The sequence below is a fragment of the Eurytemora carolleeae genome, unplaced genomic scaffold, assembly GCF_000591075.1.
Source record: "Eurytemora carolleeae unplaced genomic scaffold, Eaff_2.0 scaffold287, whole genome shotgun sequence".
NCBI lineage: Eukaryota > Metazoa > Arthropoda > Copepoda > Calanoida > Temoridae > Eurytemora > Eurytemora carolleeae.
In genome coordinates this window covers 98245-111788 of record NW_019396221.1, presented here as the reverse complement: position 1 = coordinate 111788, position 13544 = coordinate 98245, and the positions used below count along the sequence as shown (strand labels likewise).

The 13544-nt window shown below is 35.0% G+C and overlaps 1 protein-coding gene across 1 annotated transcript; it reads left to right on the top strand.

The window, feature by feature from the left end:
* The first annotated feature begins 3454 nt into the window (after positions 1-3454).
* On the top strand, positions 3455-4925 carry LOC111698559 (acidic leucine-rich nuclear phosphoprotein 32 family member A-like). The gene is made up of 2 exons (XM_023468916.1): positions 3455-3586; positions 4728-4925. Exons 1-2 carry the CDS (start codon positions 3455-3457, stop codon positions 4923-4925), a joined length of 330 nt encoding a protein of 109 aa, XP_023324684.1.
* The last annotated feature ends 8619 nt before the right edge of the window (positions 4926-13544 follow it).

Here is a 13544-nt window from a genome sequence, read left to right as displayed (position 1 = left end):
TATTACTTATCATATTTAGATTTAGAAAGTTAAAAAGTTTGAAAGTGAAATACAAGTCCTTCAAGATTAGAGATCTCAACTTGCAAATTTTCTTAATCTAGATATTTCAAACTTTAGTGATATGTTTATTTTATATAACACACACCACACATCTCTGTAGCTTGAAATAAGAGTTCATTAGTTTTAAAAACAAACAAAGGATTTGTACTATGTAGAACAAAGAATTAGCTTTTTTTGCGTTTGAAATAGAATTATTGCGGTCAACTTAAGGAACACTTTACAGGTCGCACTTTACGCAGATTAAAATGTTACATATTTTTAATCAACACTCCATCCTCTTATTGAAGATCGTTGAGGGGAAAATGTTTTGAATTTTAATTATTTGAATTTAAATGGAATTAATATCTTACACTTAAATATATAAAGAAACTGAGGCCACAAGCTTCAATTTTCTAATCCATATTTCTCTGCAACCGAATGGTGTAAACCTTTGATATTTCAAACTTAGATTATTTGATCATAATAGAGTTCAAAGTTTGAAATATTTAAGGTCTGCGACATTGGGGTGCTAGGGATAAGAACATTTTAGTTTGTGGCAAAATCAGTAGCGATCGGGCGTATTCAGGAATTTGTCCAGGGGGGGGGGCTTAATTTTTTTCTTTCCAGGAAGGGGCTCAGCACACGTTGGGGCTTAAAAACTCCCTGAAATCAATAGATTTTACTGGACCAGGGGGGGCTTAGCCCCTATAGCCCCTTCCCCTGAATACGCACGCCTTTGCAAAACATACAGGGTGAGTAAAAAAAGTGTGATTTGCGGCGCCCGGTGCAAAAGTATAAATTTTTTGTGTGCAGCTCTTCTGTATGATGTTTTTTAAAAATATTTTTTGAAAATTTGTATTTTTTTTGGTACTTCAATGGCCCAAACAAAAAATCCGCGAACCTTTTTTTCTTTCAAAAGAAGAAAGGAATTTAAATAACTTTTTCTTTCTGTGATTCTGTGATTCAATCTTTTTAAAATTTTAGATTTAGAGAGAAATGAATGCACTTTTTTGATTTTCTGAACTTTTGGTTTCGAGAGAAAAAAAAGATTTGCGGATTTTCTTTTGGGCCATTGGAGTACCAAAAAAAATTACAAATTTTTAAAAAATATTGAAAAACACCATTCATGAGAGTTTGCACCAAAAAGGTACAATTTTGCACCAGTCGCTGCAAATCACACTTTTTTTGACTCACCCTGTAGGTTTTTTTCCTTTTTTCCTTAAGTTGAAAATAATATGTGTGATTGATTAATACAGAATACACTTGACTTTTATTTTAATAAGTGCCATGCAGTAAGTAATGGAAAGTTAGTTGAACTTTAAGAACAGTTAAAAGAACTAGTCTGACGTATCCCGTATGTAAGGGCTTCCCCTTGTGCAAATATAGGATAGACGGACTTCCCACGGTTTAGTGGCGGTACGAGCCAGTTTGCACTCTATCCCCCATCCCAGGCCTCTCTCGGTCCTCTACAGACCCACGCTTTGCTGGAATGCATGAAGGAAGAAACAAGTCCTTCAGCAGCATCAGCACACATCATACCCAGCGGTTCGCGCCAATTTATGGCCGCAGCTTCAAGCTTGTGTAAATTTACGTTCCGTGTCATTTTTCTGCGCTGAGTTGATGTAGAGTGACGAGTCGGTACTCGTAGCCTTAAGTTGAAGAAGACGGACCGAGTCAAGGGCATGACGGTACGAGCAATATGAATTGATAGCGCCAAGCTAGACGGTTCGCGCCACACAATTCTGCGCTACATGGTAACTAAGATTGGCTTGGCAATAGTTTTCCAGGGTCAAACTGATGAAATAGTAAAAAGCGGAAAAAAGACTATAAAGGATCATATAAACACACAATTTTAAAAGAATTATTAAATCATTAAATCAACATCCCATCGACATGCATACGGTGGGCGCCAGAAAAATGTAGAATAGAAAGACGACATTAAGGCTGCAATAAATGCAGAGGCGCAACTTGGGGGGGGCGGCCGGGGGCGCCCCCCTTGCAGAATTGTTTAGACGTAATCACGCGAAATTACGTAACACGAAATCACACCGTAATTAGTAAAGTTACATATTAATTCTCAGAAATTAATATAGCGGAAAAATTTGTATATAAGGCCGGATATGCGCGCTACAACCATGTCCAATCTGATTGGATAATTTAAATACTTTCAAATTGAATTAAAATTTGGTGATGGGGATGGACCAAACCTCTGTAGAAAAAAAAGTAGATGTTAGTGAAACTTATAACTGATTATCATATTTAGTAACATTAACTGTAACCTGTTTATCTTCTTTGAAAGAACTTCCATAAATCGAAAATGAAATATTAAGATGTTGGTTAGAATGATCAATCATAAATTCAATAACTTCAGGAGAAAACGTAAGATTATCTGTCCTTTTTCAATGTAGATAATTAAAATTTTAAATGTATTTTTTTTCAGGATATATAAATAATTATTTCTTGTAATTATATCTGTAATTAAACCAGGTATTTAGCAAATTTTCTTTGCCACTCCTCGCACACACTAAATTTTTTAAAAACAAGAAAAAACGATTTGAATTGAACACAAACAAATCTGCATGCAGCAACTGAAAATTTCCTTTTTTCGACATCAAACCGTTAAAAAAAACTTTTTTTGAAAAATAAAACTAAAGGAGCGGAACCCCCCACCCCATAGCAAAAGTGCTAGTTGCGCCTCTGAATATATGAAGTGAATTTGATGTTGTTACAAAGCATAGCAACACTGCACAATTGCTGTACCTCATGTTCAATGTTCATGGACTATTTAAACTCCATAACTTGGGTCTAAAACTTGATCCTTCTATTCCAAAGTTTTATGGTTGTCACGTTGGTATAATATGTACACATTTAACTCTTTATAGTAATAAGTAACCCATGTGGTACATTAGAATTTGGGTCAAAGGACTTGAGTTTTTGCCACAAACTTTGATTTCTTATCCATATATCCTTGCAACCCCGGTGTTGTTGAACTTTAATATTTCTAACTATGAATTCTGTTAGATCAAATAGTCTAAGTTTGAAATATCACAGGTTTACATCGCCAGGTTGCAAAGATATATATATTAGAAAAGCTGGTTTGTGGCAAAAACTCAATTTCTTTCGCATGAATCTAGTATTGCGGCCAATGCTGATCATGGTTTTAACTGAAGTGATAAGCTCAGTCAAAAAAAAAACAACTAAATTTAGATACATAACATCCTGAATTAAAGCACTATATATTAGTGTTGACCTTTAAAAAGGTCAGAAAATATACAAATAAAGAAATCAGGAAAAAACACAAATATTCTATAACATTTATTTAAGAAAAATAAAATTGTTTTGAAATATTTGCACATGGCGAAGTTAAAATTGGTTGATTTAGAAATTAACAAAAGGAATTAATGATGGATATTAGATGGTGCTTCAAGGGAGTGTTGTAGAGCTTCATGTTGGTGGAGCAGATCCGGGAACTGGGACAACAGGGTTTATCAATGTATCAGAGGCAAGGCAACTCAAGATAGCGGAAACTTCGGACAAGGCTCGACAAGTTTCCTAAGTAAGCTTCTCAAGAAGTTAATAGGGAGATCAGAAGTATAAGCATGCCTGCTGTTAGTTCAGTATCTGCATCATCATCATGGAGGAGTCAGGGGGGGTGATGTAGAGCTTCATGTTGGTGGGGCAGATCTACAGGTGCGTTGCGCTGAGTATCTGCATCATCATCATGGAGGAGCCAGGGTAGAGATGGAGTTGTGAATATGAGTGTTAGTAACTGACTGCCGGTTGAAGCGGGGATCTAAGGTGAGCGGGGATTTGACACATGTGGTGTGCTTGCTTCCTGTGTACACAAACATTGAGAATTAACGTCGGCATTTGAGTCGGAAAAATCGTCTTCCTTATATTTCGAATTTATTTTAACAATTAGGTACTAAAGCAGCCACGTATTATAATCATGCTGATAGGGGAAGGGGCAGCCGGTAGGGCAACGTATAATTATGAAGCTTCAAGTTTCATATATAAAGTGTAAACAACGTCAAAAAAAGAAGAGTTTTCGGAGAACAAAATATTGAAAAACAAAAATATGTTTATACGATTACTACGATGTATTAAACCCACACAATTGTGTAACACTCTTAGCCGCTTGACGGGTTCATTGCTCTCTCTGCAGATGCAGGGATGGATAGAGAGAGAGAAGCAAGGATACTACAAAGGACAAGAGGAGGATAAAATCTTATACTACGCAGGAGGAGCAGGAGAACAGAGACGAGAAGCAAGTTCAATATGTTGATATAAGGAATTGGAAAGGAAACGGGTGAGAATGAGCAGAAGGAGAGGATGAAAATAGGGGTAAGCTGAAAATAAGGGGAAGGATAAGAAAGAGAAGAAGGAAACAAATGAGGAGAAGGAGAGGATAAAAATAAGGGTACGTTAAAATGAGGAAACGGGTGAGAATAAGGAGAAGGAGAGGATGAAAATAGAGGCACGTTGAAAATAAGGAGAAGGATAAGCGAGAGATGAAGGATGAGAAGTAGAAGAAAGATGATTATGAGGATGAGAATGAAGAGAAGGATGAGGAATAGGATGATAATGAGAAGAAAAAAATTAACAAAAGGAGAAGGACTAAAACAATGAGGATATTGATAAAGAAAAGAATTATGATGAGGATTAGGTGAACGATAAAAAATGATAAGGATGGGAAGGAGGAGGTGGAGGGGGAGGCGGAGGAGGAGGAGGAGAAGGAAGGATTGGGAGATGGTGAGGTGGATAAGGAGGAGGATAGGGGTAAGGAGAAGAATGAGGATAGAGAAAAAGAATTGGAGTATGGTTGTGAGGAGCAGAATCAAGAAAAGAAGGAGAAAGATTGGTCTGAAGAGGATGAGGGAGGATGAGAATAATGAGAAGGATGAGAATGATGAGAGGGATTAGAATAAGGAGAAGTATGAGTATAAGCAGAAGGATGAGAATGAGAAAAATAAAAAAGAGAATAATTAAAAGGATGAGGATGAGTAGAAGGATAAAGATAATGAAAAGAATGAGTTGAGAAGGAGAAGGATAATGAGAAGAATGAGTTGAGAAGGATGAAGATAAGGAGAAGGATTGAGTATGAGAAGGATGATTATGAGAAGGATGAGGATAAGGAGAAGGATGAGTATGAAAAGGATGAGAATAAAAAGAAGGATGAGGATTAAGAAAAGGATAAGGATAAGGATAAGAAGAAGGATAAGGATGAGGAGAAGGAGAAGGATAAGGAGAAGTATGAGAAGGATGATTTTAAGAAGGATGAGGATAAGGAGAAGGATGAGGATATGGAGAAGGATGAGGATAAGGAGAAGGATGCGGATAAGGAGAAGGGTGAGGAAAAGGAGAAGGATGAGGATAAGGAGATGAATTAGGATAAGGAGAAGGATGAGGATAAGGAGAAGGATGAGGATAAGAAGAAGAATGATGATAAAGAGAAGGATGAGGATAATGAGAAGGATGAGGTTAAGGATAAGGATGAGGATAAAGAGAAGGATGAGGATAAGAAGAAGGTTGAGGATAAGGAGAAGGATAAAGATAAGGAGTAAGGAGAAGGTCGGGGATAAGGAGAGGGATGAGGATAAGGAGAAGGATGAGGAGAATAACAAGGATGAGGATAAGGAGAAGGATGAGGATAAGGAGAAGGTTGAGTATAATGAGAAGGATGAGGATAATGAAAAGGATGAGGATAAGGAGAAGGATGAGGACAAGAAGAAGGATGAGGATAAGGAGAAGGATGAGGATAAGGAGAAGGAGAAAGATGTGGATAAGGAGAAAGATGAGGATGAAGAGAAGGATGAGGATAAGGAGAAGGATGAGAGGATAAGGAGAAGGATGAGGATAAGGAGAAGGATGAGCTATGTAGAATGTAAATAGAAGAAGGAAGTGTACTATTGTTTTATTCAACAAGTTAACGCATGACTCAGATCTAGCGTTGAAATTCCCAGGGTAAAGGGAAAACAAGGTCACGGACCAATTAGACCAGATTTCATCATTCCTACAAATATAGTCCTACTTTTCATAGTACCCGGATACTTCTCCTGATTCCAGGATACATCTAACTGTTTTAGCTTATCAATATATTTTTTATATTTTAAGAAAAAATAAATTTTATTCATTTTTAACAATATTCGCCCAGTAAATTCAAAATTTCTACTCGTATAGTTATATTAAACAAAGAGAAAATTTGTAATGACCCAGTTTTGTGTATTTCTGGTAAAACAAAAACGGTTATTTACACACAAACATTATGGTTTCTTTTAATAAAATGCAAAAAAAAAACAAATTTTTGAAATAACTTAATTTGGCTGAAGTAAAAATATGTAATTATGTATAGATAATATGTATTTTATAAAATATTGATAAAATATTGAGTTTGCATTCAATTAAGCATTTAATGTTCCTCGCTGGTTTCTGCCAATTTTGGCATTTTTTAATGTTTCTATAAAATTTTAAATTTGGTTATTAAATTCTCTCTAAGAGTAAGTTCTCTAGCTATATTTAGTTTTCTCTCAGGTTCTTTCTAGATCTCTTTACTTCTCTCTAGTTCTCTAGTTCTCTCTGGTTCTTTCTAGTTCTCTTTACTTCTCTCTAGTTCTCTAGTTCTCTATAGTTCTCTCTGGTTCTTTCTAGATCTCTCTACTTCTCTCTAGTTCTCTCTAGTTCTCTCTAGTTCTCTCTAGTTCTCTAGTTCTCTATACTTCTCTTTGGTTCTTTCTAGTTCTTTTTACTTCATTCTCGTTCTCTCTAGTTCTCTAGTTCTCTCTAGTTCTCACTATTTTTCTCTAGTTCTCACTAGTTCTCTCTAGTTCTTCATAGTTCTCTCTAGTCCTCGTTAGTCCTCTTTGATTCTCTAGTTTTCTTCCTAGATATATAGTTTTCTAGTTCTATCGTTCTCTATGGTTCTCTATAGTTATCTATTTATCCCTATAGTTCTTACTAGTTTTCTTCTTCTTAAGTACTTATATCTCTCTAGTTCTCTAGTACATTCTAGTTCTTAAGTTATGTTTAGTTCTCAAGCTCTTTCTAAAGTTTTCTCTATTTGTTTTCTGGTTATCACTGTATCACTGTAATCTTGTTCAGGTCTCTTTAATATTGTTTTTAATAAAGCAAGTCTGGAAGTTTTGTTAAGTTTTATATATGTTTTACAATGTGTGGTTCTGATGTTCCGATGTGTACTTTAACTATAGTTGACTGGCGGCCATTGGAACCTTGTTATGTACTAAATTTTCAATTTTATGAGAAGCCTTTAAGTTTCAGACATCTTTAGAGGTATTTTTTGCGTGTATTTTTGCTTTAGACGTCTGTGCAGCAGAGTATTGATTTTCAATTTTTTTTTATCTCGGTAAAAATAGAAGCCTTGTAGGCGATCACATTTTAGAGAAAATATCTTATTCATTGTTCTTGGTGAATTCTCGTTTTTTTAAGGACTCCTTATTTGCGAAAAATGATAAAAAAATTCCCTTTTTTGTTTAACTTGTTGTTCGAACTCTTGTCCACCTGACAGCGCTAATAAAATGGAATTATGTTTTTGCCACAAACTCTGATTTATTTTCTTATTCCTATCTTTGCAACCCGACGTGAGGCCTTTAATATTTCTAATCTAAATTCTGTTATTTTATATAATATAAGTCTGAAATATCAAATCAAATCAAATCAAATATTATTTATTTACGCAGAAACATTGATAAATCATTATTACAAGTGGTAGATTAATTGTCAACTGATTAATGTTCTGCGTCTGGAGAACTGCTATAGCTGTAGCTGTTTTCATATCAGCTCCCCAGTTGCTCGATAATAAAAGAAAGAAAAATTATAGATACGGTATTGACGGTGTGGTGGTGGATGGTTTAGGTAGGGCAGGAGGATTGGATAGAGAAGAACAGCTTTAGCTTCAACTATGATTTGTAAATATTAATTAATCAGGACAATATAAAAGGTTTACACCATCAGGTTTTAAAGATACAGGGAGTAGAAAATTTGAGTTTGTGGCAAGAACTCACTTCCATTGTGTAAATTTAATTTTGGATTTTTCTTCGAGATTTAACAGATCGCTCCTTCTCCCAGTAAGTTGTGACTTTTGATAACGATTTTACCAAACTTTTTGTCTGTGAATGTATGCCAAACGGAAAAGTATAAACAGCCCTGGTTAGTGGTTAGTCCACGATAATTCTATCTATAATATAGAGACCCAGAATACTGGAAAGAGAAGACTGTACACTGAAGCAATGTTGCAAAAAATAAACAGCCCTGGTTAGTGGTTAGTCCATGATAATTCTATCTATGATATAGAGACCCAGAATACTGGAAAGAGAAGACTATACACTGAAGCAATGTTGCAAAAAATAAACAGCTTTACCACTTACTTAAAAATTAAATGCTGTGTATTATGTTATTATTATACACATTATTATTATGAAAATTATATGAATTTGAGGAAAAATATGCAAATATTTCCTTTTAGTGAATATTTTTATTGAAGATAAGAGGCAAAATAAAAATCTGTTTGTGTGCGTGAAAAAATAAAGAAGAATAAAAAATAATAATCTTCCAAGTCTAACAAATCTTATTAATTTGAAAAAATAAAAAAGATGGTATGCTAAAGTACATTGCATATTTAATATTTAATATAAGCATATTTTGACAGGTTTTTAGAAGGATTTCGCGTTAAATTATATTACTACAGGGTGAGTCAAAAAAAAGTGTAAATTGCGGGGCCTTGTGCAAAATTAAACCTTTTTTGTGCAACTCTCAGGTATGGTGTTTTTCAATATATTTTGAAAATTTGTAATTTTTTTCTCAATCAAAAGTTCAGAAAAGCAAAAATGTGAATATAAATTATTTCTATCGAAATCTAAAATATTTTAAAAATTGAATAAAAGAATCCCAGAAAATTCGCAAAGTTGTAAATAGAAAATTCGCTATTTTTAGTTCTGGTCAAATTTTTAATGAAAAGTCATTTAAATTCTTTAGTTCCTTTCTTCTTAGTATATTTTAAAGTATTAAATATACGCAGTTCAGTTGAAACCTTAAGAACCATTGAAGAACAATTTTTCCGTAAAAATTATACCTAAACTTAAAATTGCGAATTTTCTAATTACAATTTTGCAAATTTTCTGAGATTCTGTGATTCAATCTTTTTAAAATTTTAGATTTTGATAGAAACAATTTATTTACACATTTTTCTTTTTCTTAACTTTTGATTTTAAGAGAAAAAAAGGTTCGCGGAAGTACCAAAAAAAATTACGAATTTTCAAAAAATATTGAAAAAACACAAAACAGGAGAGTTGCACAAAAAAAGGTAAAATTTTGCACCAGGCGCCGTAAATCACACTTTTTTTTGACTCACCCTGTAGAAAAAAAACGTTTAAAAAAATTTGTTGTTAAATGTGTGTTGCTCTATCTGCGGCATTTTTTTGTGGATTTTGAAAAATCAAAAAAATTTTAAACAGTTTCTTTAAATTCTGACCTTAATAAACCTTCTTTGGAGGAAAAAAATTATTTCCCGATCGGTTCAGTCGTTTTTGAGTTTATTAGCTACACAAAAGAAGCAAATTAATAGATATCTATGCCAACAATTTTATTAAGAAGATAAAAACTGTTGAACTATAAATATCTTTTATAGATTTTGGATCTTAATAATCGATTTTAATCGTCATTTTCTATTTCAACATTATTTATTGTTTAAAATTGAACAGGCATCTTGATCTTCATATTTTACTGTTCCAGGAAGATACAATGAGTACTGACAGTACATTGTTATTGTTATTTATTTGAGTCGCTCACCATGGACTAACCAAGGCCAGGATGAGATCCAATCGGGTTTTAGACTACAATTCAAAAATCTGTAAAATTATAGAATTGTCTTTACGTTTTCTTTTAAAACACCTGCCGACACTACGGTATAAAAAACTATAAAAAAAATCATGTTTAATTGGTCAAATTGCGGTCTAAAGTTGAAGCTTGCGGAGGAAAGGACCAAACTGTTAAATCTGCACGACTGTCAACAAATGCAATCTACCCCATTAAGATTTACAAGTAAAAACATTTAGCAGACTTTACAGACTTAAATATTTAGGATCAGTGTTACATTTTCTGCCAAAAAGTGGAAAAAAAGTTAAGGATTATGTTTACAAAACTCGAAACCTTTAACACAAGAAAAACCAGGTTTTGAAAATGTTTAAAACAATACGTTTCTTAGTGCTTTTGTCACAAACTCAGATTTTCTGAACCCCAAATATTTACAATTAGATGGTGTAAACCTGTCATATTTCAAACTAACATTATTTAATGAGACAGAATTCATAGTTTGAAATATCAAAGGACTACTACGTTGTAAAGATATAAAGATTAGAAAATCTGAGTGTGTGGCAAAAATTCAGTTCATTTAGCACAGACGATAAATCTAGTAGCTTGATTTAGTATAGCTATATTTAATATTTATTTTTAAATGAGTGTATCTAATATATATAATATGCAAAATAGGTGTCAGATAGATGATTACTAAAAATAAGGAAAACTAACTCCATATTTCCGATAGTGTGTGGCCTGTCCGGTAGATAGGCCTGTCATGCCTGCCTGTTCAGGCCTTAGCCTAGTCCTGTCCAGCCTGCCTCTTCAGGCCTGGTCTATAGTCATGTCCTGCCCGCCTGCACAGATAGCCCACCAGAGGCCTATCACTACAGACTCTACGCAAATATATTGGATAAACCTCGGTCTTTTATAATTTTCTGGACTATATCTCATATCTCATAGATATCTTTTTAATACAGTTGTTAAAATAACTAAGGATACAGCTAGGGTTTACAGGTTCAATTGAGAGAAAGAAGAATAACTGTTTACAGGGTGAAAAGAGAAGGAGAAGTAAGGTTTACAGAGTAAAAAGAGAAGAAGGAGAACTAGCGTTTACAGAGTGAATAGAGAAGAATAAGAACTAGTGTTTACAGGGTGAATAGAGAAGAATAAGAACTAGGGTTTAAAAGGTGAAAACAGAAGAAGGAGAACTAGGGGTTACAGGGTGAATAGAGAAGAATGAGAACTAGGGTTTACAGGGTGAAAAGAGAAGAAGGAGAACTAGGGTTTACAGGTTGAAAAGAGAAGAAGGAGAACTAGGGTTTACAGGGTGAAAAGAGAAGAAGGAGATTAGGGTTTACGGGATGAAAAGAGAAGAAGGAGAGCTAGGGTTTAAAGGGTGAAAAGTGAAGAAGGAGAACTAGGGTCTACAGGGTGAACAGAGAAGAAGGAGAATTAGGGTTTACAGGATGAACAGAGAAGAAGGAGAACAAGGGTTTACATGGTGAACAGAGAAGAAGGAGAACTAAGGTTTGCAGGGTGAAAAGAGAAGAAGGAGAACTAGGGTTTACAGGGTGAAAAGAGAAGGAGAAATAGGGGTTTACAGGGTGAAAAGAGAAGAAGGAGAACTAAGGTTTACAGGGTGAAAAGAGAATAAGGAGAACTAGGGTTTACAGGGTGAAAAGAGAGGAAGGAGAACTAAAGTTTACAGAGTGAAAAGAGAAGAAGAAGAGCTAGGGTTTACAGAGTGAAAAGAGAAGAATGAGAACTAGGGTTTACAGGGTGAAAAGAGAAGAAGGAGAAGTAAGGTTTACAGGGTGAAAAGAGAAGAAGGAGAACTAGGGTTTACATGGTGAACAGAGAAGAAGAACTGGGGTCTACAGGGTGAAGAGAGAAGAAGGAGAACTAGGGTCTACAGGGTGAATAGAGAAGAAGGCGAACTAGGGTTTACAGGTTGAGCAGAGGAGAAGGAGAACTAGGGTTTACAGGGTGAAAAGAAAAGAAGGAGAACTAGGGTTTACAGGGTGAAAAGAGAAGAAGGAGAAATAGGGGTTTACAGGGTGAAAAGAGAAGAAGGCGAACTAGGGTTTACAGGATGAACAGAGAAGCAGGAGAACTAGGGTTTATATGGTGAACAGAGAAGAAGGAGAACTAGGGTTTACAGGGTTAAAAGAGAAGAAAGAGAACTAGGGTTTACAGAGTGAAAAGAGAAGAAGGAGAATTAGGGTTTACAGGATGAAAAGAGAATGTGCTTTAGACATCCAAGGGCTAAAAGGTCTATTTTTCTGGAAGAAAATAGAAATTGAATTAATCGGTTCAAAACAAATGGATTTCTCAACCTATGAGTCCTACTCATTCTCCGCGAGGCTGAGACCTGTATTACTATTTAACCTCTGTTTATCTCTAGTAATAAAATGAGGTTTAAATCAAAAGAAAGATTTGTTGGCTTTTTCCAAATTTCCTGGAGAGCAATTACAGATGGATTTAATTTCCTCAAGGTTGAGGCTAAAAATGTTTGAAACTCATAAAACTGTCCTGGGAGAGATTGGATATTTAAGGACAAAATACTAAATTGCTCTGTTGAAATACTTTTTTTTTTGTTAATCTTATCACTATCATAGAATTGACAATTATGAATATTATTTTTATAATATGAATATTTTCATAATATGAATATTATTTTCATAAACCGAATCTTTAAAATTGTATTTAAAATCGAATGTTTGATAATTTTTCTGTCCATGGTTATGTGAGATTATTATCCTGGTTCATTTAGAAGCGTGAGATTTTTAGAAAATGCTTCACCCTTTTGACTCCCCACCCTTCTCAGGGTGAACAGAGAAGAAGGAGAACTAGGGTTTACAGGGTGAAAAGAGGAGAAGAAGAACTAGGGTCTACAGGGTGAAAAGAGGAGAAGGAGACCTAGCGTTTACAGGGTGAAAAGAGAAGAAGGAGAACTAGGGTTTACAGGGTGAAAAGAGGAGAAGGAGAACTAGGGGTTACAGGGTGAAAAGAGGAGAAGGAGAACTAGGGGTTACAGGGTGAATAGAGAAGAATGAGAACTAGGGTTTACAGGTTGAAAAGAGAAGAAGGAGAACTAGGGTTTACAGGGTGAATAGAGAAGAAGGAGAACTAGGGTTTACAGAGTGAAAAGAAAAGATGGAGTTTACAGGGTGGAAAAAAGAGTAGAAGATTCGGTTTACAGGACGAACAGAAAAAAAGAACTAGGGTTTACCGGTTGAAAAGAGAAGAATGAGAACTAGGGTTTACAGGGTGAAAAGAGAAGAAGGAGAACTAGGGTTTACAGGGTGAAAAGAGGAGAAGGAGAACTAGGGGTTACAGGGTGAATAGAGAAGAAGGAGAACTAGGGTTTACAGAGTGAAAAGAAAAGAAGGAGTTTACAGGGTGGAAAAAAGAGTAGAAGATTCGGTTTACAGGACGAACAGAGAAAAAGAACTAGGGTTTACCGGTTGAAAAGAGAAGAATGAGAACTAGGGTTTACTGGATGAAAAGAGAAGGGTTTACTGGATGAAAAGAGAAGAAGGCTAGAAGAGAAAAACTAGGGAATGCCACGCATAATTCCGCGCAATTCCGATTGTAAACTCTGCTTGTACCAAAAAGTTCTAAGGGGACAGTATTCTCAAAGATCCAGGGGGGGGGTTGTAATTATTTCCAATGGAGAACTAGGGTTTACAGGG